This window comes from Schistosoma haematobium, chromosome 3 (genome assembly GCF_000699445.3).
Source record: "Schistosoma haematobium chromosome 3, whole genome shotgun sequence".
Taxonomy (NCBI): Eukaryota; Metazoa; Platyhelminthes; class Trematoda; order Strigeidida; family Schistosomatidae; genus Schistosoma; species Schistosoma haematobium.
In genome coordinates this window covers 46,372,581-46,399,554 of record NC_067198.1, presented here as the reverse complement: position 1 = coordinate 46,399,554, position 26,974 = coordinate 46,372,581, and the positions used below count along the sequence as shown (strand labels likewise).

Below are 26,974 nucleotides of genomic sequence, written 5' to 3'. Positions count from 1 at the left end.
TTTGCATAGAGCTGTTGTTTATAGTGTATATAGTAATTGAATTAATGGACATAATGTTGCTGGTGCACACAAAGCATCGTCACACATTTGTGTTAAGTCTGTTTTACGTTCTCTATCCTTATTCACTTCCCTTCGACTCTTTTGTGTATTATATGTGTATTGTGTATTGTTTTATACTACTTATTATTATTCAGTAAACAGTTGTATTCCAGCAATTTTTACACTTATGTTGTCAGGCAATTTTGTGGTGTAAGATTCTGAAATATTTACATATACTTATAACATTTATTGTATTTATCATTATAATTACTTTATCTGATTCATCGTAGCATTTATTCTCGAATTCGTGCATTCGTTTGACCCTTGTTTAAACGTAACAGTTTCCATATATGTTTTGCTCTTAGTTCAGTTTTTGCTTGTTGATAAACTTTTACCAAGTTTGAACATAGCCAATGGCTGTCATTTTGCAGTATCGAAGCCTATCAAAGACGTGGCAAATGCCAAAGACATCTCACAAGTTAAGGTTTGTAACTAATTTTTGTATATTATTCAGTGAAGAAAGGCTATTTTAGACAAATCGTTGCTTTATGAACTTCGATTTTACGTGTATCTCAATTAGGTGATTTGGACGCTTCGACAGACTTAACAATTTGTTATAACAAGTTTTATTGTCTAATTCTATAGAATAGCTCACCGAAACATTTAAAAAGATACCAATATTCAATTTGACTGAGAAGATAATTTGTCATTTTATCTATTACTTGATAGTTCTTAATTACCAGGAGCTTTGGAAAGATCTGGAAAGATACCTTACATGTGAATGTATTCATGTGAAGATGATGAAAGATTTCTATGACACTAAGATTTGAAAACCGACAGTAAACCTTCAAATCATTATACTTTAACATATTTGACTCATTCAAGATAATTGCTCATTGGCTGAAAGTAGATTTAAAGTCTCAAAGTTAGTTCAACATCAACATTGTCCTAATATTTCTGTTAAGTTTGTCTTACATTGTTCCTACTCGTTCTCTTTCTACTCTTTTGTATGTTGTCTTATACTACTTATTTACATTCAGTAAGCAGTTGTGTTATTGACAATTTTCACACTTATGTTGTAACGCAAGTTGTACTGTAATATTCTGAAATGTTCACATATACTTATAACGTTTATTGTACTTATCATTGTATTTATCATTATAATTACTGTATCTTAATCTCTGTAGCCGTTGTCCACAGTTTTGTGCATTTGTTTAAACGTAACAGTTTCCATATTGTTTTGCTCTTGGTTCGGGTTTCGATTGTTCATAAACTGTTATCAAATTTAGACACAGCTATCAGCTGTCTTTTGTACTATTGAAGCCTTTTTATTTTCATACTTGAAGGACGCGTTTAAACGCCTCAGGCATCTCACAAGTTGAGAACCGCTATTGTAGACGAATTGTTGATTTGGAAACTTCGGTTTTGCGCGTATCTCAATCGGGTGACTTGGACGTTTCGATAGATCTAACAATTTCAGTACAATGACATAAGAACTTCAATATGAATAGTAATAAAAGTAACCAAAAACTTTTGAATACTTACACAATTTTTCCATCCTCAATCAATATATTTGCAAACTGTATATGATCACTATTTACTAATTGTCCACCGGTTATATAAAGCTGTTCCTTCTATCAAATAAAATAACAAATAAATCAATAAATCAGTTGAATTGACTTCATTAAAGTCATATGCTTTAAAGAATCAATAACTCTGAAGATAGTTTCTGATATACTTATTTACCTACGCCTGTTACTCCCGATAGAGCATAGGCTACCGACCAACATACTCCAACACACTCTGTCCTCGGTCTCCCTTTCTAGTTCTATACCATTCTTGTTCATTCTTCTCATGTCTGTCTGTCTGTCTCCAATTCTCGATGTATTATGTTCTTTGGTCTGCCGCCTCTCCTTTGGCTTTCAGGATTCCATGTGAGGGCTTGCTTTGTGACGTAGTTCGGTGCTTTCCTCAATGTGTGTCCTATCCACTTCCACCACTTCTTCCTGATTTCTTCCTCCGCTGGGATTTGGTTTGTTCTCTCCAACAGTAGGTTGTTGCTGATATTATCTGACCAACGGATCCGAAGTATTTTGTGTAGACAACTGTTAATAAACACTTGTATTTTCTGGATGATGGACTTCGTAGTTCTCCAGGTTTCCGTCCCATACAGTAGAACTGTCTTCACATTTGTATTGAAAATTCTGACTTTGGTGTTGGTTGACAGATAGTTGTTTTGAGTTCCAGATGTTCTTCAGTTGTAAATATGCTGCTCTTGCTTTACCGATCCTCGCTTTCACATCTGCATCAGATCCACTGTGTTCATCAATGATGCTACCTAGATATGTAAAGTTTTCTACATGCTCTAAATCTTCTCCGTCAAGTGCGATTAGATTGGTGTATGTTGTATTGTATCGGAGAATCTTACTTTCCATCTGTGTATATTGAGACCTACTGCTGCTGAGACTGCTTCTACAGTGGTCTTCTTCTCCTGCATTTGTTGTTGCGTTTGCGTTAGAAGAGCTAGATCATCTGTGAAGTCTAGATCGTCCAGCAGCATCCTATTTGTCCATTGAATCCCATTCTTTTTCCCAGATGTTAACGTCTTCATTATCCAGTCGATCACCAGGAGAAAGAGAAAGGGTGAGATTAAGCAACCTTACCTGACATCGATCTTTACTTAGAACGAGTTTCTGTCATAGCCTGATATCAATATGTGAACAATTGAAAATTATTAGGAACATGACATATATTTTTGTCTCTTAAAACTCCTCTGTATCGAATAAAACTCAAGGATTTGAGATCAAATCGGTATGTTGATTTCAATTTGGGCCAATACAGAATTACTTAGGTAGTAAATCTATTCAGACTAGTGTCAAAGATCATTACATCAGAAGAAGACAAGCAAAAACAATAACAAAAACATCTAATTAATGTCTTACAATTTAGTACCTTTCCCATGAATACTATTAAAAATATATAAAAGCGGAGTGTTCTTTTAAATTCACTTGGTATTGTTTACTTGAATCTGCTCATTGATGCTTACGACTATAATTGATCAGGCTCTTATTGGAATATATGTATATTGTGCTTATTGCTTCGATGTTATCTTAATTTACAGACGTTATAAGCATTATAAGTGGATAAAGTGATGACGTTTGGAGTGAACATTACTGGGTTTGAGTCCCATAGTGAACATCAACTCAGATGCAAGTATATCTAGCTGAGAAGTCTCAAATAGGACGAAACGGGCGTCTTGGATTCCACTGCTAGCCACTAATAAGCACATACAATTACATATAACATTGACTATGTATAATCTTGATGACCAATCCACCGTTGGTTGGCGGCTCAATGGTCTAAAGGTTAAGTGACCGCGCGCGAGACCAAAGGTGCTGGACTGGGGTCACGCACACGGGATCGTGGAGGCGCATTATTGAGGAGTCCCATAGTATGATGAAACGACTGTCCGGAGTTTCCAGGTTTCCAATGGTTGTCTAACATTGATACATTCATGATACCAATCTAAGCTCAGTCATCAAGGGTTTCCATTAATTGATTCTTAACATCTCGATCATCGAAGTCAAAGAAAGATTGCATTTTACCAAACTATTTGATCACTATGAAGAGTTTATAGAGATTTTCCCAATTTTATAGTTAACTTCACGGACTGATCTTAGTTAAAAACAGAGCTTCAAAAATCATGAAGCATTTGAAAGTTGTTTCAGTTAAGTATAAGATTATTGATTAGCGTGTATCCCTGACTTCGCCATCAGGGACTAGACCTATGATCGTTAGTCTGTCAATCCTGAATCAATTCATCAGTTCTAAGTAACTACTTGATACGAGATAAAGAGTGGAGATTTCCAAACCACTGGAACTAATGTCACTTCAAGTTTCAAAACTGATCTCCGTAGTTAACTTGAATCGAGAATTGTTAATATACAAGATAGACATTATATCTATACCTGACAATCATGTAACTTGTTCAGTTTGATTTTTATTCAAGCTATCATTTACTTTTTCAAAGTGGTGATTCCTATTCAATATATATGTCCCAATTTTCTCAGACTAATCATGTAAAAATATATCATGGCCTTGTCTACTGTTTATTTTTCTGGTTAGCGTCCTTTGATCAGTCAGTTTTCTTCGGGATGGGGTCGCCAACCCCATGTCCAACCCTCCTCCTTTACCCGGGTTTAGGACTGACAGTAACTTTAGAAGAGCTACAGGCAGGGAACCACTACAACCATCATCATGAAGCTACAAGTATTTATAAATAGCTGTCTACGCAAGATACTTAACATCCATTGGCCGGATACCATCAGCAACAGCCTTCTGTGAGAGATAACAAACCAGGTTTCAGCTGAAGAGGAAATTAGGAAAAGACGATGAAAGTGGATATGACATACATTACGCAAATCATCAAACTGCATCACGAGGCAAGCCATAACTTGGAATCCTGAAGGGAGGTGGAAAAGTGGAAGGTCAAAAACACATTACGTCGGGAAATAGAAGCAGATATGAAAAGGATGAATGAGAACTGGAAGGAGCTGGAAAGGACTTCCCAGAACAGGTTTGGATGGAGAGTGTTGGTGGGCGCCCTATGCTCATCCACGAGGAGTAACAGGCGTAAGTATGTGAGTAAGTCTACTGTTTACAACATATTAGTGAAGTTAATACCTGAAAAGTATAATGGGAACTCTCAAGGTATTAAGTATACTTTCAATTATATTTGTCTTTCGGATAAACGAACAGGAGTCACTATAAAATTTATGTATCAAATACATTACAAGGTTTAAAAAAGAACATTTGTATCTGAGATCAAACGTATAATAAGTAATCATTGTTGATATTTTTCTAATGCTTTTTATAAGGTGGTATTGTAGTGTGAGCTACTTAAATCTACATAAGTAGTAATATAACGATGGTTAGGAATAGAATGTACTTCAGTAAAAGATCAAGAAGGTAAGAATGGAAATGGAAAGTAGTTGGTATGAAAATACAAAAACAATGAAATCTGAGAAGATGAACTAATATTTGCAAACGAAACAGTCAAGTTCAAGACAATTGATCGACAGTTTGCAAATGAAGTATTTACTGTATAGTTCTCAGATTTTAGTGAGATATTCTGTAATTTTATGCTCAGATACATCCGATTGTCCTCACTTGTATACTTGTTCATTACAGTATCGTCAAATCAATGAATAATTATAAACAGTAATTAGATCTTCACTTGAAAACATACTGGAAAGATTAACACAAGTCAACCGACCAAATATCATTATGACTGAAAGCTGAAATATATGGTCCATCTAGAATGAACCTAAATCTTATTTATATCTTATCATATATATACATAGAATTTTCTTTAATCTACTCTTATTCTAAGTTAGACATTGACACCGTTGGATGCCGGCTCAGTGATCTAGTTGATTAGGCGCCTGGCGCGAGACTGATAGGTCCTGGGTTCGGATCCCGTGGGGTGCGGGATCGTGAATGAGCACTGCTGGGGGTTCCATACTAGGACGAAACGGCCGTCCATTGCTTCCACGTTTTCCATGGTGATCTAGCTTCAATTGACTCATGATTTCAATCAGTGAAATTTCTGATTCCAAGTGTCAATACAAAGTAAATAATCTGAAATCTCTTCTAAGGAATCTAACATATCATTCAACTCTTAGAAATTATCATCAAGATGATCTTTCAGATGATGGAGAAGATTTTTAATTCAAATGAATGATTTGAATAGAATGTTTCATCTACTTGAAATGTATAATTGATAATGTTATTCAGAAGAATGATGAAAACTCCACGACTAAACCGTCCAAATGATAGAACAAAACTCCAACAAGATTACTTTGTTACAATCATAAACTAAATTGTTATTGATTTGTATTAAGAAATAAACCAGTGGTTATTAAATCAATATCATAGTAAAAACTAGGTTGAGAACTGTATAGATGAACAAGTAGAAAGATCAATAGAGAAATGTAAACACAACAAAAGTACAGAGGGCAGCTACCCGTGCAATTCGAGAACTCCGGGGTTTACCATACAAAGAGCGGTTTGAAAAGCTGGACTAAGGAGAAATCTAATTTTGATGTACAGAATACTGAGAAATGATTTTGGATCTAAATTATTCTCCCTTTTTCTTCCCACTAGATCGGGGCATCTCAGAAGACATAGCAGGCGAGTAGAGAAGTCAAGAACGAACAAAATATCCATGGCGTACAGGTTTTCAAACCGAGTCGTCAATACTTGGAACCTGATGCTCGAAGCACTGGTGTCTTCACCTTTAATTGACTCTTTCAAGAGAAGACTAGACACTCATAGAAGCATACTAGAAAAGTAATAATACAGGCCGTAGGCCTTCTATCCTTACTACACAAATCTGAATCTGAAATCATCATATGGAAATATTATAATATACATTGTGAAATTCACTTGGTATTGTTTGGCTTGCATCTTCCCATTGAGGTTTAAGACTGCAATCGATCAGCCTGTGGCTATCAAGACTCAGTAGCCGAGTGGATAACGCGATAGTGTTTGAAGCGAATGGTACCGGGTTCGAGTCCCAGAGTGAACAGCAACTATGAGAAGCAGGTAAATCCAGCTGACGAGTCCCAAATAAGACGGAACGCACGTCCTGTATTCCACTGTTAGCCACTATCCATCAATGCTTACATTGTGAAAGATTAGAAGGAAAAACTTTACAAGAAAATAGTACAATATTCAGGAAAGCATAAATCTGAAAGAACGAAAAAAAGTGAATGCATAAGTGGGATGTAAAGCAATAAAGTGAAGGATTAAAAAGTTCATTAATTCATATTATTGGGATTGATGTGTAGTACAGTCAATCAGTGATCCTAGTTACTGTTTTGTTGTATATTAAATAGGAAAATCAATTAAAATGTCAATTATCAGTATAGAGTTGTGGAGATTATTAAGTTATTGATTGAGGTCATGAACCGGATGATGTTAGACTACCACTGAAAATCTGGAAACACTGGACGACCATTTCGTCCTATTGTGGGACTCCTCAACAGTGCTCATCCACGATCCCACTCGCGCGATTCAAACCCAGGAACCTCTGAGCCACTGAGAAGGCATCCAATGGTGTTAATGTCTAACCTCAACCAATCCACAAAATTGCGTGACGATCTACCATTGTACTGAGGTAAATATTTGTCTCTACTCGACACATAATAACTCCACTGGTCACGGCTTCTCATTAGAACTCTGAGAAGTCACTCACAAAGTTAGTCTTTAGTGAGTACATGGTAATTATTAGTAAAGGTTTGTGAAGATTATTAAGTTATTGATTGAGATCTTGAACCGATCGATGCTAGACCACCATTGAAAACCTGAAAGCAATACTTTTTAGATAAGATTTAGGTTCATTCTAAATGGATCATAATAATTTGGCTTAGATTTCTCCATTTAGTTCTGTTGTTTAATATTTCTAATTCATGTGTAGTTGTAATCTGTTTTCGAACAGTATCAATTCATTGTACATAAGTTATTTGTTAAACACATTTATTGATTATCTGTCTATATATTATACATATATAAACTACATCATGAGACAAGCCTTAATTTGGAATCCTGAAGGGAAACGAAAAAGAGGAAAGCCAAAAAACATACTGAATCGAGAATCGGAAACAGACATGAAAAGAATGAATAGCAACTGGAAAGAACTGGAAAGGATTACCCAAGACAGGGTTGGATGAAGAGTGTTAGTCTGCGATCTGTAATCCTCCACAAAGGGTAGGAGGCGTAAAGAAGTAATACATATATATTACACTTTTATATAAAGATTTACTAATGTGAATATATTTATTTCGATCAATTTTATATCACGGTTCATTAAACTGGTTGGTCTTCTTCCATTTGTACTGAACTAGATGTAATATATATGCATAATATGTACCACATACTGTGAGGTTGTACTCGCAACAGCAGGTTAATGATGTAATTAGTAATTAACGTAAATGAAAACTACAATTCATTGATTCATTAACTAATTCAATATGAAAGGGGTTTTTGTGAATATTATAGTAATTTCAATGATTGAGATCGTGAGTCAATTAAAGCTAGACCATCATGGAAAACCTGGACTCCTCAGCCGTGCGCATCCACGAGATTCAAACACAGCACCTATCAGTCTCGTGCGCGAGCGTTTAACCACTAGACCACTGAGCTGGCATCCTACGGCGTTAATGTCCAACTTCAACTAATCTATGAAATTGTGCGACACATCCAACATTGTTATCCGTGAGTTACTACCTCACAACTGACTCGGCTGAACTGCACTGGTCACTGCTTCTTCCTGCGAGTGGGATCGTGGATGCGCACCGCTGAGGAGTCCTACAATAGGATGAAACTGCCATCCAGTGCTTCCAGGATTTCCATGATGATCTAGCTTCAATTGACTCATGATCTCAACTATCTGGATTTTTACTAATAAATATAAGTTCCTTCGTGAAAGGATAGCAGCGATATCGTTAATTTATTCCATATTTCCACAATAATCTATTCTATTATTTTATTTATTGAAAAATTCATTACAAAGACAGCCAGTAGAGGTTAATACAAGATTACTATTATTATAAATGACTTTATGAAAATGTCATATAGTACGAGGGTAAATTTAATTGTGAACGGATTTCTCAAATTAGATTATAATAGCTGATCATCAACTTCGCCTGCAGCTATTCTACAGTTACTACCGGTCCCAAGCCCTGGTAAAGGAGAAGGGTCTGGCATGGGGTCAGTGACCCGATCTCGTAGAAAACTCACTAAAAACCGCCAACTAAGCTGTTCATCATTAACCGTTTCGTTAAGTTAACACCAATACATAACGAAAATTCTCGTTCAAATATATTCAGTAGTTTAATTGAAATGATTCCGAAAAGTAACAAGGAGAACAAACCTGTCCAAATGACGAAAACTGAATGTCTTGTGTTGTATTGCCAAGGATTTATTATCATTAACAAACATTCAAATCTATTTTATTTACCTCTTCCATTTAAGCTGTTATTACTGGAATATTCAAGATGCCTACTGTTTCTAACAATGAATATATTTTAGTGTCACTTAACCTGGGGATTGTAATGAGAAATATAATCCACTGACATCAATTGATACCTTAGGTTTTAAGTCATTCTATCTAAATTTCATACCTATTATATTGCACAATAAGATAGTCATTTGACAGTATCGTCGTTTGATAAAAAATGAACTAATATAATCACTCATTTGGTATTGTTTGTTTGAATCTTCTCAATGATGTTTAGCACTGTAATTGATTAGTCTCTTATTGGAATATGTGCATACATTGTACGGATTGCCTCAATATTGTCTTAATTCACAAGCATTATAAGCAAAGATGGATGATAGCTAGCAGTGGAATCCAGAACGCATGTTTCTTCCTATTTGCAACTCGTCAACTGGATATACCTGAATTTCAAAGTTGATATTCATTCTGGGACTCGAACCCAATACTGTTCGCTTCAAACGCCATCACGTCATCTACTTAGCTACTGAGTCCTAATAGTCACTTGCTTGTGCAATGGGGTGAAATTTTTAAATTCACTTGGTATTGTTTACATGAATCTCCCCCAATGATGTTTAGCACTACAATTGAGTAGTTTCTTATTACCATATATACATCCTGTATGGATTGCCTCAATATTGTCTTAATTCACAAGCATTATAAGCAAAGATGGATAATGACTAGCAGTGGAATCCAGAACGTGTGTTTCGTCCTATTTATGACTCGTCAACTGCATCCTAGAGTTAATGACTACTACTGTTAAAATGATGATTGAAATATAACAATAAAAAATGTTTTATTACAATAAACTAATAAAACAAAACTTGTATTCATTATTTCAGCTGAATATTCTCTTCATAAACTAAACTGAAACTCATTAGTTCTATGTATATTTTACATTGAAACAAAAGATTATGATGATTTTATGACCTAATTAACATGTTATACATCGTTTATCGATTTCAACTATACTATGATCATAGAAGAGGGTAGTAATCAAAAGCTTTTTCTTAGTAGTATGGTTATTCTCTTTTAGTTATTGAATAAAAATTTCAACAGTTTGTTAGATACAAATTGTAACTTAGTCAATCAACCATTAACAACGTAGAACTTCGTACGTACGTACATCAATTCGAGTTACCATACCACATTAGTACACAGATATAATTATCGATTAAAATCCCATAGTGATAGAGCTAGTAAAAGTATCAGCAGTAATAGGAAACATTAGGGTTTGGAGATGTTATTCAAGGAGTATAATCCAGTGAAGTAAATTTGTAAAGAAAAGACAGAAAAGGGACATGAAGAATTCAGAAGATTAGAATTTGGGAGAACACAAAGAGTGTATGCACCTGCGCCATTACAAACGATTTTGAGCCATGTCATTCAGGGTCTCTAACCATCGGTATTTATGTGTTCAAATAAATAAACCATCGGTTGCTATCGTCTCACGGATCCCAATCAGGTAGTCTGCACCTGCCAAAGGTCTCAGTCCACTTGTCAGTGACTTCATGGACTTGTGCTATGTTTTTCTGTGGCTGCCCCTAGCTTTCTTCCAACCTACAGTATCCTACATTGTAAAACATCGCACGTCGGGACAGTCGGTGTTAGAGCATACGTAACACGTGTCCCAGCCATCTCAAATGATGAAGTTTCACTACTTCATCAGTCGATTTGCCATCCTTACCTAGTACCCGTTTCCTAACAACTGCATTACTTAATCGGTTGTCCCAAGATATACGAACAATGTTTCGAAGACACTTATGATCGAATACGAGTAACCTACGAATATCCTCTACTCTCACCGGCCATGTTCCACTGCCATAAATTAGGACGGAACGAACTGCTGCACAGTAAACACGTCCTTTGGTTGATAGACGGATATCTCACCTACGCCATAAATGAAGCAAGTTGGCAAAAGCTATTCGAGCCTTCTGTATCTGTGCTGAGATTTCGTCACACACCAGACCACAAGGGCTGATGAGAATTCCAAGATAAGTGAAGCGATCGACACGCTCAATTACTCCACTCCCTATCATTAGTTCGGGTGTCAATGCAACCCAATTCTGAAGCAATATTTTACATTTCGAGGGAGAGAATCGCACCCCGAACATGCTAGCGTTGTTGCTTAGAGTGGTCAGAAGACACTGCATTTTGTCAGCGTCTTCACCAAATAGAACTATGTCATCGGCATATTCTAGGTCAAAAAGTGAATCTCCCGGTAGAAGTTCAACCCCTGGAAATTTAGATGAGGAAAGTGTTATCTCTAAAAGCATGTTAACGACAAAGTTGAACAAGAATCGAGAGAGTGGACAGCCTTGACGAACACCACTTGAGGTAATCAATTCTGATGACAGTTCTCCATAAGCTCAAAATTGTAACTATAGTAAATAACTTTATTGGGTAGTTCAACAGACACTGTGAATCTAGTAAGAGAATATCTCATGAGATAGATATTTATCAAAGTAGTTAAATGTTGTGAGGAAAAAAACTGGTGATTTTATAATGAAATGTTGGTAACAAATCGATCAATAATTTGTAAAGTAGTTGAAAGTAATAAACTGAAAGTTTAGTATGACCTAAGTTTAGTGTTAACATATATTAGAAAGATAAATTTTCAATCTATAAATGATCTTAATAGTTGAACTGATGAATCGATTTAAGCCAGATCACCAATAAATACCCAAAAGTACTAGAATAGGACTCGTCAGAAGTGTATATCCACGACCCTGCACGTGGGACCCGAACACAGTACCTAAGGTATCATGCGTAAACACTAAAACTCTAGACCACTGAGATGGCATCCAACGGTGTTTATGTTTAACTTCAACCAATCCACGATATCGCACAACCGTCCACCGTTGTCTTTAGTGACTAACTGCCTTACAACAGACACGGTTGAACTACATTGGTTACAGCTTCTCACTAAAACTTCAAGAAACCATCTTGAAACCAGCCACTAGGGAACACATAATAATAATCAATGGTGTTCTAGCTTAAATCGACTCATGAATTCAACTATTGAAAGCCTTGGTCGGTGGTGGTCTAGAGGTTAAGCATTCGCGCACAAGACTGATAGGTCCTGGTTTCGAGTAGTGAGGGTAGGATCATGGATGAGCACTGTTGAGGAGTCCTATATTAGGACGAACCTGTCATCCAGTGCTTCCAGGTTTCCCATGGTGGTCTAGCTTCAATTGACTCATGAATCCAACTATTAAATAACATATATAATAGTAATAATACTCTTAACAGGGTTTAAAACTTAGAATTCAAAAAGTATCCTTAAGCAACGATCTGATAGATAATGACTAACAAAATACACAAATTAATTCACTTAATGAGATGGTGAAGAATATTTGTAACTCAGGTGGATGATTTCAATGAAGTTTTGTTCTCTAAGCTGGATGGTTTGTTCGTGAAGCAATTATCATTATTCCAAACGACATGAGCACTAATTTTACATGCTATAATTTGTATTGCTGACACTATGTTTACATCTCTGACTTATTGAATTTCATTCATAGAAACAATTGTTTATTAATGTCCATTAACCTAAAACAGTTCGTTCGAAGTAAAGACCGGTGTCAGGTAAGGTTGCTTAATCTCACCCTTTCTCTTTCTCCTAGTGACCGACTAGATCATGAAGACGTCAACATCTGAAGGGAAGTACGGAATACAGTGGACAGATAGGATGCTGTTGGACGATCTAGACTTCACAGATGATCTGGCTCTTCTAACGCAAACGCAACAACAAATGCAGGAGAAGAAGACCACTGTAGAAGCAGTCTCAGCAGCAGTAGGTCTCAATATACACAGATGGAAAGTAAGATTCTCCGATACAATACAACATACACCAATCTAATCGCACTTGACGGAGAAGATTTAGAGCATGTAGAAAACTTTACATATCTAGGTAGCATCATTGATGAACACAGTGGATCTGATGCAGATGTGAAAGCGAGGATCGGTAAAGCAAGAGCAGCATATTTACAACTGAAGAACATCTGGAACTCAAAACAACTATCTGTCAACCAACACCAAAGTCAGAATTTTCAATACAAATGTGAAGACAGTTCTACTGTATGGGACGGAAACCTGGAGAACTACGAAGTCCATCATCCAGAAAATACAAGTGTTTATTAACAGTTGTTTGCACAAAATACTTCGGATCCCTTGGCCAGATATTATGAGCAACAACATGCTGTTGGAGAGAACAAACCAAATCCCAGCGGAGGAAGAAATCAGGAAGAAGTGGTGGAAGTGGATAGGACACACATTGAGGAAAGCACCGAACTACGTCACAAAGCAAGCCCTCACATGGAATCCTGAAGGCCGAAGGAGAGGTGGAACACCAAAGAACACAATACATCGAGAAATGGAAATAGACATGAGAAGAATGAACAAGAATGGTATAGAACTAGAAAGGGAGACCGAGGACAGAGTGTGTTGGAGTATGTTGGTCGGTAGCCTATGCTCTATCGGGAGTAACAGGCGTAAGTAAGTAAGTAACCTAAAACAGTGAGTATTTTACAAGTTACACTTAGCTTCTATTACTGAATAATAGTATTTAATCATTGTTGAATATTTGTAATTTTCAATGAGGTTGTTACCAACCTACATATCTATTTATACCATATGACGATCAGATTTGGTTACCTTGACGATAAAAAGAAAAAAAATGTATCATATGATCTAAACGCTTCCAAATTGTTAAACATGATGTAACTTTTTTCGTTGTTGTAAATACAAAAATCTAATGATGTTAGTTCGGAATAAAATTCTTGTGAAACAATAGGTATCTGATGTTAGAAAGTTAAAGTAGTAAAGTTCTTCAAGTTGTTTAAACAATAGAATGAGTTTGATGTTAAACTTCTTAATGTGTAGAATATAACATGACATTATTTCATTCATAGTCGCCTTATAGCAACTATCGTACAACTCCGATTACGATTATGGTTCATTTCTATTAAACCCTTTTATTAACTTACTTAAAAGATAGTAACAGTTCACATATTTCTTTGTATTGTTCTCGTCACTAGATCACATGATAGACTCTAGTTAAAATGTGGATTGTGTTAAATATCACTCGATGTTTCATTCTCCTCCCTATGTATAGTATTAGTCCTTGCTTTGTTTTACTGTGCCCTTATGTAATTTGACTACAAATTTGCCTATGTAATTGCTCGCACATATAATTATTCACCTCTCAGCTTCAAATACACTTGATGTGTTTATAACTTTGTGATCTATGCTATCCGCTATAATAAATTGTAGTTGCCACTTCTTATTGACTTTTGATTTTAAACACTGTTGAAATTTATATAATAAAGATTATCATAGTGATCGATTAACGAAACAAAACCTCTACAGCTCTCATATATATGTTTTTCTGAATGATTCTTATCGGGTATATGTTCTTTAATACTCGTATCCCATCTCTGAGCTACAATACACACAAGTGAATTAATCTTAGACAACTAAATTATTCTTGTACACAAATTATTTTCAGAAGGGGTTTTGTGATTTTAGAAATTTCACTGGTTGAAATCATGAGTCAATTGAAGCTAGACCATCATGGAAAACCTGGAAGCACTGGACGGTCGTTTCGTCTTAGCATGGGATTCCTCAGCAGTGCACATCCACGATCCCGCCCCTCCCCCGCGAGACTGACTTCAAGAGGCATTTCCTGGGGTTTTAGTGAGAATCCGTTACCAGTGGAGTTCAACCAGGTCTGTTCTGAGATACCAACTCACTGAAGACAATGGTGTACGATGGCGCAATTTCGTGGATTGGTTGAAGTTAGACATTAACACCGTTTTGTGTTAGGCGCCTGACGCGAGACTGAAAGGTTTTGAGTTCGAATCTCGTGAGGAGCAGAATCGTGGATTCACGCTGCTGAGGAATTTCATACTAGGACGGAACGGCCGTTCAGTGCTCACAGGTTTCCCATGGTTGTCTAGCTTCAATTGACTCATGATTTCAACCAGACAAATTATTTCCTCATATTGTATTCATTTACATTATTCTGCAATTATCTCACAAATACAAACACACACACACACACACGGTTACAGGATTTGTTTAGAGAAAAACAATTTCTTTTATATAAACCGATAATGTTGTTTTGATTCGAATTTCTTTTCTGTTTTTTTCTCTCTTATTTTTTGGTTTAAGTAAATAAACCAGTAATGGTAATGTGTTTAGAAGTAAAACTGAAATTTCTACAGACCAAGTTTTAGGACTTTCAACTGATGAGTTTAGAAAGATAAGCCAAAATAGAGAAAAAAAAAAGGAAAAGATGAATGAATCACCTATATTCATAACGAACTTGTTTTTTTTTGTATTTTTTCTTTCTCTTCAATAACAAAATCATGTAACCATGGGATATAACTAGTTTTACCCATGTTTACTATTAGTAATATAGATAGAGAAAATAGAGGAAAAATAAATATAGAGACTGGTGGAGAAGATTTGTAGCTCAGATGAATGATTTTGATGCATATTTGTTCTCTAAGCTGGATGGTTTGGTCGTGAAGCTTTCATCTTTCCTCTGAACGACATCATCATGAGCAAAAACTTCAGGTAGAAGTCCTCTTCTTCTTCTTCTTCTTCTTCTACAACTAAACCATCCAGTTCAGAGAACAAAACTCCATCAAAAAAATATAAAGACTATATATAGGGATATAATGGAGTCCCTCCGAGGGCTACTGCCGGTCTCAAGCCCGGACAAAAGAGGAGGGCTAAGCATGAGGTTAGCGACCCCATCCCGTAGAAAACTATCTCGCTAAAGAAACGCTAACCAGAAAAAATTATTCAAACCTTTTAAACCCTGCCCTGAGAGTCAGGTCTTCATTTAGAAGAATTATGACGCCTCATGGTGAAAGCCGAGTTCCTTCGGAAGTCAAGAGACCGATGTCCCTTCTTACAACCAGAGCAACCATTTATTTAGGTACCTGGAATACTCGTACAATGTGGGAGAGTGGGAGAGTCTTCCAAATTGCTTCATATATAGGAAGAATTCAGTAGATAATTGGTTATTTATTGATTTATTTCATTTGTATTTTTTGTCTATTTTTCTCTAATAAACAATAACACAAACAAAGTTAATTATTTGTAAACAAATTCTAATGTTTATTAGATTAAAAATCAATATTAATGTGATTCCGTGAAAGAAATCATCGCGTACAGTTGTCATGTGAACTACTTATATCCACATAAGTAGTATATAACGATAGTTAGGAATAGAATGTATTGCAATTGAAGATCATAAAGGAAAGAATGGGAACAGAAAGCAATTGATATGAAAATGCAACAACAGTGAAATCTGTGACGATGGACTGATATTTGCAAAAGGTACAGTCAAATTCGAGACAATTGGATTGATATTTTGCAAATGAAGTATTTACTGCATGGTTCTCGTGTTCTTGTTCACTACACAGTTCATTAATTTATAGGTAGTTGATAAAGATTAATAAATTCTCATTGAAGATAGATTCATTTGATATTGTTTGTTTGAAATCTTTTTAATGATGTTTAGATTTGTAATTAATCAGTCTCTTGTTCGTATATGTTCATCTTGTGTGGATTGCCTTGATATTGCCTTAATTCACAAGCATTATAAGCAAAGATAGATGGTAGCTAGCAGTGAAATCCAGAACGCATGTTTCTTCCGATTTGTGACTCGTCAACTGGATATACCTGCATCTCTACAGTTGATGTTCACCCTGGGACTCGAACCCATTATCCACCTAGGACTCAGTAGTTAAGTACTAGGTTCGAGTCTCATAGTGAAAATCAATTATAGGATGCAGGTACATCCATCTGAATAGTCACAAATAGAACGGAACATACATCCTGAATCCCACTGCTAGCCATCAACCATCTTTGCTCATTGATGATAGTTTTTTTCATTATCAACTGTTAACAAGTTTAAAATCGCTGGAGAATCAAAAACTAACGGAATGTTAATGTGTTTCAAAGATGTCATCATATGAATTTATGATCCTATAGTGAACACAATACCATAAAGCTATTAAGGTGAAATTCATCAGTTTACTATGATAGGTTAATGATTTGTATTACTCTAAACATAGTTAATTTTACAAATCATAACTTGTCAATTTATCGTCAAGAGATCTATTTCGTAACCAATCACTATTAAACAGACAATTTATGATTTATTTAGATGATCTTGTGAAGTGACTAATAATTTGAAAAATAGTTTATATTTATGAATGATGTTAAGTGCACAACTGTTGAAAATCAATAAATACTGTTACTTTCTAGCTTGTTACCACTCAGCGGTACACACCTAGATATAGGATTATAGACCTTTAGTCAACAGTGGTTGGTAATCAATAAAAAAGAACATTTGTATGGACAAGTAAATGGTTTTATACTATATTGTTGAAGAAATTAAATAGCATTGATCTCATAAATTCATGTTGACATACGGTGATACTGTGGTGCGTGCTACTTATATTTGACATAAGTAGTATATAATGCGAGTTAGGAATGTAATGTCTGGCAGCAGAAGATTGGGAAGATGAAGTAAGGAAGAACGGGAATAGAAAGCAATTAGTATAGAAATGCAAGAACAAAGAAGTTCGAGACAATTATTGAACATTTCCCGCCTGGAGTCCCTCCGGGGGCTACTGCCGGTCCCAAGCCCGGATGGAGGAGGAGGGTTGAGCATGGGGTTAGCGTCCCCATCCCGTAGAAGAATAACTCGCTAAAAAAACGCTAACCAGAAAAAAAATTAAGTATTATAGTATGATTTTTCTATTTTACCAAGTAACTCTGTAATGTTGTGCTAAATATAATTCGGTTGTCCTCACCTGTGTTCTCCTTCACTACAATACAAATGTTTGATTAACAAATTGTTATCTTCAAGCTAATTATTGTCCTTTTTACTGATGTACGAACTAAATTTAACTGATAAAAACAGATTTGGGAAAATAAAGATGTTCTACACGGCTTATAGGCTATATGAACTAGTATTATAGATGTTAAATGCATAGTGTAGGTTGACAAAACAACGTATAATAAAATCATGAATTCACTTAGTATTATGTACTTGAATCTTTCTATTAAAGTTTAAGACTATAATTAATCCTTCTGTTATTGGCATATGTGCATACTGTACGTATTGCCTCTATATTACTTTAATTCACAAGCTTTATAACGCGATGGTGTTTGGAGTGAATGGTACTGGGTTCGAGTCCCAAAGTGAACATCAACTGTAGAGATGCTGGTACATCCAGCTGACAAGTCCTAAATAGGATGGAACGCACGTCCTGGATTCTACTGCTAGCCGCTATACATCTTTGCTTATAAAATCATGAATTGTTCTTAAGTGTCTTAAATACAATCAATAATCTACAAAACATATTAGCGATAAGAAGTTGAATTTGTTATGATTGATCTTAATCTATATCCAATGATCTTTTATTATGAACTGTTAGAACTGTTTACAAAATTTAACACTTATATAGACTACAGTTCTTAATATGATCTACTGAGTTTTGCCATCTGGCAGTTCTTTATATTTCAATGATTAAGATCATGGGTCAGTTGAAGCTAAATCACCATTGAAAACCTGGAAGCACTGAACGGCCGTTTCGTCCTATTGTGGAACTCCTCAGCATCTTGTAAATTTCATTAGCTTTAAAGAATAAGTACGTAATAAAATATTGATTGTGTCTTTTTTTAAATCATTCACTTAGCTTTTATCATCTTGTGACATACGTGATTTAACAGTTCTATTTGAGATTACATAATGTAATGGGGTTGAAGCCATGAGTAATATATGTTGATATTTGATCATAGATACCTTTAAAGTAATGCACCCTGGCAACAAAAACTTTGAGAATGGTATGTTAATTTTTACAAGTTATAAAATTGTTTTAACTAAGTTGGATAATAACATGTGCTAAACATTAGAAACCATTCCATACTCTAGATTTACAGGATAAAAGCGGTTCTAAAACAAGTCGATTACGTCATGACATTGGTCTTTGAAGTTACTGACTATTGGATTCATATGTATCGATAGGTAATAAACGTCCTACTTATTGTAAACAAAATTCTAGTCAATAGTTATAGATTTTTAGAATGACTGAAATTTAGTCTCAGCAACATATGTGTTTTCATCGTTTATATACACAAAAATCTAAAGTTTTAATTCTGTTTTATTCATGTTTTTTTGCCACTGATTCCTCTTACCCTTTGAAGAATGTATTCTCAATAGTTGGTTCTTTTGACCATTGAAAAAATCATCCTGACTCCCTCGCTTATTCTAATGTTAATATTCTCTGGTTATACTGACATGAAGTATAGAAATCAAGGCCAATGTACTATTAATACCTGTGTAGTGTATGCTACTTATGTCTGTCGACATAAGTAGTCTGTCACATCAATCAGAAGTGGAATGCTTGGTAGCAGAAGGTTGAGAAGATCAAAATGAAAAGAAGGGGGAATGTAAATAGACAGCAATTGTAATAACAATTAAAGAACGATGAAGTTTTAGACAACTGATGGAAGATTTGCAAATGAAGTAGTTGATGTATGGTTTTCATATGTTATGAAACAACTCTGTAATTTTATATAGAACAATAAGTTGATTTTCCCCGCCTGAGGTCTCATTCACTACACTTGGTATATCTAATTAGACTGACTGACTAGCGTGATGTTATACATTGAAACCCATAAAAATAAAACTTAACTTTCAACATATCAGAAATAATTATGATCACTTGATTCAAGTAAATGTTTTGATGATTTTGATCGAGTTTTATTCTTTGAGCTAAATGGTTTGGTCGTGGAGCTTTCATTGTTCTTCTGAACAACATCATCATCACTTCTACTTGAAGTTGGTGCTGATGATGTCATTTAGAAGTATGATGAAAGATCTGCGACCAAATCACCCAGCTTAGAGAACAAAACTCCATCAAAATCATACACGACTTATTAATCAAAGTTAGTCATTAGTATGTAGTATCGGTCATTATGTTAAACCCATATACCTTATTCTAGCTTTTGGACAAGCCAATCTATTCATTCTACTTGAGTCACATTCTGACCTTGTCGATTATTCGCTTATCAACCTTGACTGTGTTTATATGAGCATATACATGTGTGTACACTTCTTATCTTATTATTAATATGTGACTAAAAATATTGATTAACGCTTGACTGAAGAGGAGTTGGCCTACCTGCCATCTCCACTCCGCGTTGTTTCTCTTCTCTCTCTCTTCCATTCGCTTCATATACAAAATATATGTATTCACAAGTCCATTCTCGTTATTTGACTTTTTTGATTCCGTTATTGACTAACGCGAATTAAGTCGATGATTATATACGAGGATAGGCGACATATATATTTCGACAACGATCATTCATACGATCAAATTGGAGTCACATCCTGGGCTACTAAAGTGTTGAGACCGTCGACAACATTGGCCGATCTAAATGACGACAAAATAAAGGGCCCCACAAAAAGTGAAGACATAATTATTATTCATATAGATAACATGTAGAGATTATTATATTTCAAAGAAGTATTTAATACTTCCAGTTACATATGATATCTACTTCAACATCATTTGTGGCTACTTAACAACAATCTTACACTGTATTTTGTAGTAAACTATCAGATCCCTTAGCTCACAATAGTTTCCCAACTGATATTAACCAGTAGTCTTTACAAACTATCCAAATCACTGGGTGGTGATCAGTGTCATGCTTGTCTAGTCCTTATTAGTGCAGATCGAATGCTATCGATCATGTTAAAATGTGGCCACCAGCCTAGGTGACTCGACACTGCGGGCACTATGTAATGAGGTTTAGATGGTTGGAGGTAGTCAACAGGAAACCCTGGATCCGGGTTTCGTGCTCCTTGGCACTCGTCAGCAAGGTGTACCTGTAATCTTGAGGGAACTGGTGCTCCCTGGCGGATTCGATCTCATGTCATCCAGCTTCACAGTCAGAGACGTTAAAACTCAGCTATCCGAGCCGCGATTACAGGTACACCTTGCTGACGAGTGCCAAGAGCACGAAACCCGGGTCCAGGGTTTCTTGCTGACTACCTCCAACCATCTAAATCTCGATATACTAATTATTTTCGATGAAACTATAATTTATGGACAACCTTTGATTGACGCTAAAGTGACCTTGAGAGTGTTCAGCTAATAACTAGGACTAAATGAGGGTTATAAACCGAAGTGACAAATGAAAAAATTATAATTTACAGTTATCGATTAATTTTAGGAATTAAATAGAAAGGTTTTCATCCCAATACTGACATAAACTATAATGCCAAAACTTTATTTATCCAAATAGATGAATGAATTTCATGCCAAAATCCAAGACCTTTTATCTACTACCTGATTGATTATTATAGTTTCGATAGAACAATGAGAAGACGAAGTTTATCTGAAAAAAATGTGATGTATTTGCGCTATACATTTCGAACAATCTGGTTATAAAGACTCGGCTTGTTTGCTCGGATTCCTATAGCTTCTGCTATGTGTAAGAGACGAGATCGAACATCATAAGGAAAACTATTGGGAATCCGATAAATAAGGCCAAGGGAGAGATGTGGGAGTTACAAATTTCTTCTGAACACAAAGACTTGGCTTGTTGGCTCGGATTCCCGCTAGTTTTCCTTATGGTGTTCGATCTCGTCTCTTACACATAGCAGAAGCTATAGGAATCCGAGCCAACAAGCCAAGTCTTTGTGTTCAGAAGAAATTTTTAACTCCTAATCTGGTCATACACATATACTTGTCAAGGTCAATTCAATGAAAGTTCAAGTAAAATAACAAAGGGTAGGGGGAGGAGAAAGAATAAGAAATTGTCGCGTTATCCTAGGCCATAAAACAACTTAAGGATTACCAAGGTTAATTCAAGGTTACGACAAATTGTTTTTGTACACATAATGGGGGTGGTTTAAATTTACGAATAGCCAAGGCTTCAATAAACTTATATTATAGTTTTACCTTATTTTCTTATTAACATATAAACTGTTCACTTGACAACAATTTTAATAATAATAATAATAGTAGTAATATTCAAATATAAATAAATCACTACTTACTTTAGACTTTATCATTGATCCATTAGGAGTTACATTTGCTTTATCATTTTGGTGAGTTAAATAACTCATTTCTTTTACTTCATTATCAACATTTAATTTTGTATTTTGATCTATTCCACTTTTCATTGAATCACGTTTATGTTCTTCTGGAATAACCCATGGTGGAATAGCACCAGCTTCACGTCTATGTGACATTTATATGTATATGTAATAATAATAGTAATAATAATAATAATAATAATAATAATAGAATAGAAATGGATTGTTTAAATCAAGTATTCAGTTAATTATTGTATAATTTATATTAATGTCCTTTCTTTTTTTTCTTTTTTTAAAAAAAGGAAAAAATAAAGAAAAAAGAAAAGTAGAGTAAAGAAAAGTAAAAGAACGAATCAACGTGATTATTAGTTCATAAATTCTAAGAACCTATCAATCAATCAATCAATCAACCAATCAATCAATCGATGAAATAGATTAATTTTTGATTGGTTTAAACAATCATTATAATTCTGAATAATAAAATTTATAAATAAATAACTAAATAAATCTATGTAATCAGTTATTCACCGAACTCACAATAAATGGATTGTAGTTAGGTAGAGAAATCTGTTTTTATTCCCATGGTAATATGTCATTGGTTAATATAGCTCTATATTATTATTCCCTATATAGATATATATTGATAGTATTATAGGAAAGTTCTGATAAAATGGAATAATGGATTTTCATTACAATTCGTTTTTGTAACAGAAAAAAAAAATAAATAAACCAATCAAATTCAAGGAAAATAGGATAACTGTTTCTTCCTATTCTATGATTGGGTTAAAATAATTAGGCTATTATTATTATTATTATTATTATTATTATTATTATTATTATTATTGAAACCAAGATGATAAATTATTGGTATTCTATGAATTCAGTTTTAATTTTTGATGATGATGATGATGATGATGATGCTTTGAATGATGATGATGCTTTGGATGATGATGATGATGATGATAAAAACTCCACCAATTAATGAAATCAATCCGATAAACTTTCGGTGATACTATAATTTATGGACGAATCAATCAGGTATAAGATGGAAGGTCTCGAATTTTGGCACGAAATTCACTCATCCATTTGGTAAAATGTTAATTTTATTTGTTTTTTGAACACATGAATATTGGTACAAGGATATACCAAATAGATATGCGTTCCATAAGTCACTAGATTTATGTGTGGGCTATGAGACTGCTAGGGTGCCCTAACCGAAGTAGGTGGTTTTCTTAGGAGGCCACACCAGGAACCTTCATCCTAAGGATTTGATCCACAAAGCAGTGGAGCAGTGCAAGGAGATGCAGTAACATGGTAGCTGGTGGCCAATAATTGGTTCATACGCCATTTGTTTCTTCAGGATCCTGGAGCCCATTTGCACGATTGGTTTGAAACTAGGGTTTTCCAACTCCCCTAGATGAACTCTCCGTGTCCAACAACCCTGTTAAAGCGGCGGACATTCGCTTTTCATCCTTTCAATTTCGTAAACAGCAGTCCCGACGCGAGAAGTCAGTGGGCAGGACTTCCCTGATAGTGGTTGTATGCAAGTGGCCACGTGTGAGCATTACCAGAGTGAGAGCTGACTCTCATCTCTCTTTCAGCCGTACTAGGGCATTTGGGGGGGTAATAGCGTTTTGGCATTATAGCTGATGTCAGTTCGTGATGAAAACCACAAATCTAATTCCTCACATTTGTTTATAACCCTTATTTAGTCCTAGTTATTAGGTGGACACTCTCAAGGTTAACCTAGAGCCGCTCAAAGGTTGTCCATAAATTATGGTCTCACTAAACATTCTATAAGTACTGTAACTACCTTCTTATATTTCTTTGCTTGGAGAATAAGCTAACACAAATGATGAAATCCCTATGAATATACTAGTGTATCTGCTTCAATAAAACCTAGTGTGTTGATCGTTCATCAAGACGCTTTCTTCATTCCAGTCGAAACTATGTCCTAGTCTAACCAAAAACAAAACAGAATGATCGTATATTTTCATACATCAGTATGTAGTAGATACAGATTCATATTCCTTCTTTAATATAATTTACATGATATAAACAAAGATTTCGAGAAGTTTATCAATGTTGCTTAGTAGAAACTTTAAACATCTATAATTAAGCATCGGAGTTATCTGTACAAAAACAATTTGTTAAACAGTCTTTTGAATACGACCCTAATTAATTCACCTTTTGATTTTGTGTTACGTTTACAAAATTGTTTCAATTCATCTAATACTTATTTTTGCTTACCCTCTCTCTTTCTTTCGGTCGTTGACTGGATTATGAAGACCTCGACATCTGAGAGGAAACACGGAATACAATAGACAACCCGGAATCAACTACACGACTTCGACTTCGCAGATCACCTGACCCTTCTATCCCATACACATCAACAAATGGAGGTCAGGACAAACGGTGCAGCGACAGTTTCTACATCAGTAGGCCTCAACATACACAAGGGGAGAACCAAGATACTCAAAAATAGCACGGAGAACTCCAAGACAATCACACTTTATGACAAAACTCTGGAAGATTTTGGATCCTTTACATACCTGAGAAGCATCATCGATGAACAAAGAGGCTGGTATTATGAACAAAGAGGATCAGATGCAGACGTAAAGGCGAGGATTGACAAACCAAGGGTCGCATTCCTTCAATTGAAGAACATATGGAACTCAAAACAACTTTCAACCAATACCAAAGTAAGAATCTTCAATACGAATGTCAAGGCAGTTCTACTGTACGGAGCTGAAACTTGGAGAACTACAACAACCACCATCAAGAAGGTACAAGTATTTATAAATAGCTGTCTACGCAGGATACTCAACATCGATTGGCCGGATACCATCAGCAACAGTCTTTTGTGGGAGAGAACAAACCAGCTTCCAGCTGAAGAGTAAGTTTGGAAAAGACGATGGAAATGGATATGAAATACATTGCGCAAATCTTCAAACTACATCACGAGACAAGCCCTAACTTGGAATCGTGAAGGGAAGCGTAAAAGAGGGAGGCGAAAGAACACATTACGTCGGGAAATAAAAGCAGATATGGAAAGGATGAATAACAACTGGAAGGAGCTGGAAAGGATTTCCCAGAACAGGTTTGGATGGAGAATGCTGGTGAGCGGCCTATGCTCCTTCACGAGGAGTAACAGGCGTAAGTAAGTAAAGTATGTAAGTATGCATTTTTAGTAAATCTGAGTTGTGACCGTTAGTGAAATCTAGAACTTGAGTTTTATCCCATTCATCATTCGTCAACTGGATATACTAACATCCTTTTGCTAATATTTGCTCTTAACACAAATGTCGATCACCTATCACTTGAACACATTAACACATCACCCACTTATCTACTAAGTTCAGATAACTAATAACTTTTCTGCCATTTATTATAATTATCAGTATATGGGTTGTGAAGGCTGATGAACTTTACTGGGATTATGAACTGAATTAAATCAGACAACCATTAAAAATCTGGAAAAACTATGTGACCGTTTCGTTCCAGTATGGAACTCTTAAACAGTGGGAATCCACGACCACACAACCAGAAATTGAATCCGGGACGTTCGGTTTCGTGTGTGAACACTTAATCTCTAAATAACAGAACCGGAATCCAGTTTTACAAGTCATAAACTGATTTCTGTATGCGCAAAAGATAAGAGTCTTCTTTACTTCTCTATTTGTATAACATGTAATAAATTCCTGCAGAGCAAGAACATTAACTGTAATTAGAATCCACTTATAAAATGTATATTAAGACACATTTCAATCTTGTTCTTGTTAGATGGGGAAGAATGGTTGAAGGAAATATAACTTTAATAACTATTCTATGGAGAATTAATGTATATATTCTTATTGTTTATTCAATAAATACTTTGGTTGTGATATTTTGTTTGGTACTCTTATTGTAAGCCATCGTTTCTTTCATTAAATGTTATTATATTTTTTGCTAGATCTAAACTAACGTTAATTAGTTATTCGTCTATCACTCAGTTTATGTTAAGAGCTCCCTAGAATTCCTCTGTAAATTCTCTAGGAGACAGGAAATGGCTGAAGAGATCTTGTTTAACTCTTATGGTGGAGGAACATATCAGAACATCTGAAAAAAAACGGAAGATTATATGATACAATTTAATTGAATAATTAACAATAGAAAGTGAACTTTCCAGTCAATGTTACCAGACATTTGTTCATTTAATAGTTAAATTCATGTGTCAGTTGAAGCTAGACCATCATGAATAACCTGAAAGCACTGGACGGCCGTTTCGTCCTAGTATGAGACTCCTCAGAAGTTTGTTTGATTGACGAGATGTTTATTAGGTACATAAGCGTAAATGAGCAATTAGTTAATGTACTTTATAGTCTTGTGATCTAATTAAGTGGCTCCATAAAAATCTTAGTGTTATAACAGTTCTATAACAGTAGGAAAAATGTAAGGTGAATTGGATCCTTGAACGTCTAATTGACTTGAATTGTAGTGAACAAGGACACGAGTGGGGACAATTGAATGTGTCCAAACACGAAATTACAGAGCATCTCAATAAAATCTGAGAACCATATAGTAAATCGTTAATTTGCAAAATATCAATCCATTGTCTCAAACTTGACTGTTTCTTTGGAAATATTAGTCCATTGTCTCATATTTTATTGTTCCTACATTTTCATAGCAACTGCTTTCTGTTCCCTTTTTTCCTCTTGATCTTCTACTGAAATACATTCCATGCCTGACCATCGTTATATACT

The 26,974-nt window shown here is 35.2% G+C and overlaps 1 protein-coding gene across 1 annotated transcript in view; it reads right to left on the bottom strand.

Annotated features, from left to right (window-relative positions):
* The window catches only part of MS3_00005903 (uncharacterized protein), a 49,710-nt gene extending 26,948 nt beyond the window's left edge, over positions 1 to 22,762 (bottom strand). Inside the window, exons 1-2 of the mRNA XM_051213998.1 lie at positions 22,194 to 22,762; positions 1,585 to 1,673 (exon numbers count right to left, since the gene is read on the bottom strand). Coding sequence (XP_051070019.1) covers positions 1,585 to 1,673; positions 22,194 to 22,388 — 284 coding nt within the window. The 5' untranslated portion in view covers positions 22,389 to 22,762. The remainder of the gene's footprint in view (positions 1 to 1,584; positions 1,674 to 22,193) is intronic.
* Positions 22,763 to 26,974: the final 4,212 nt, after the last annotated feature.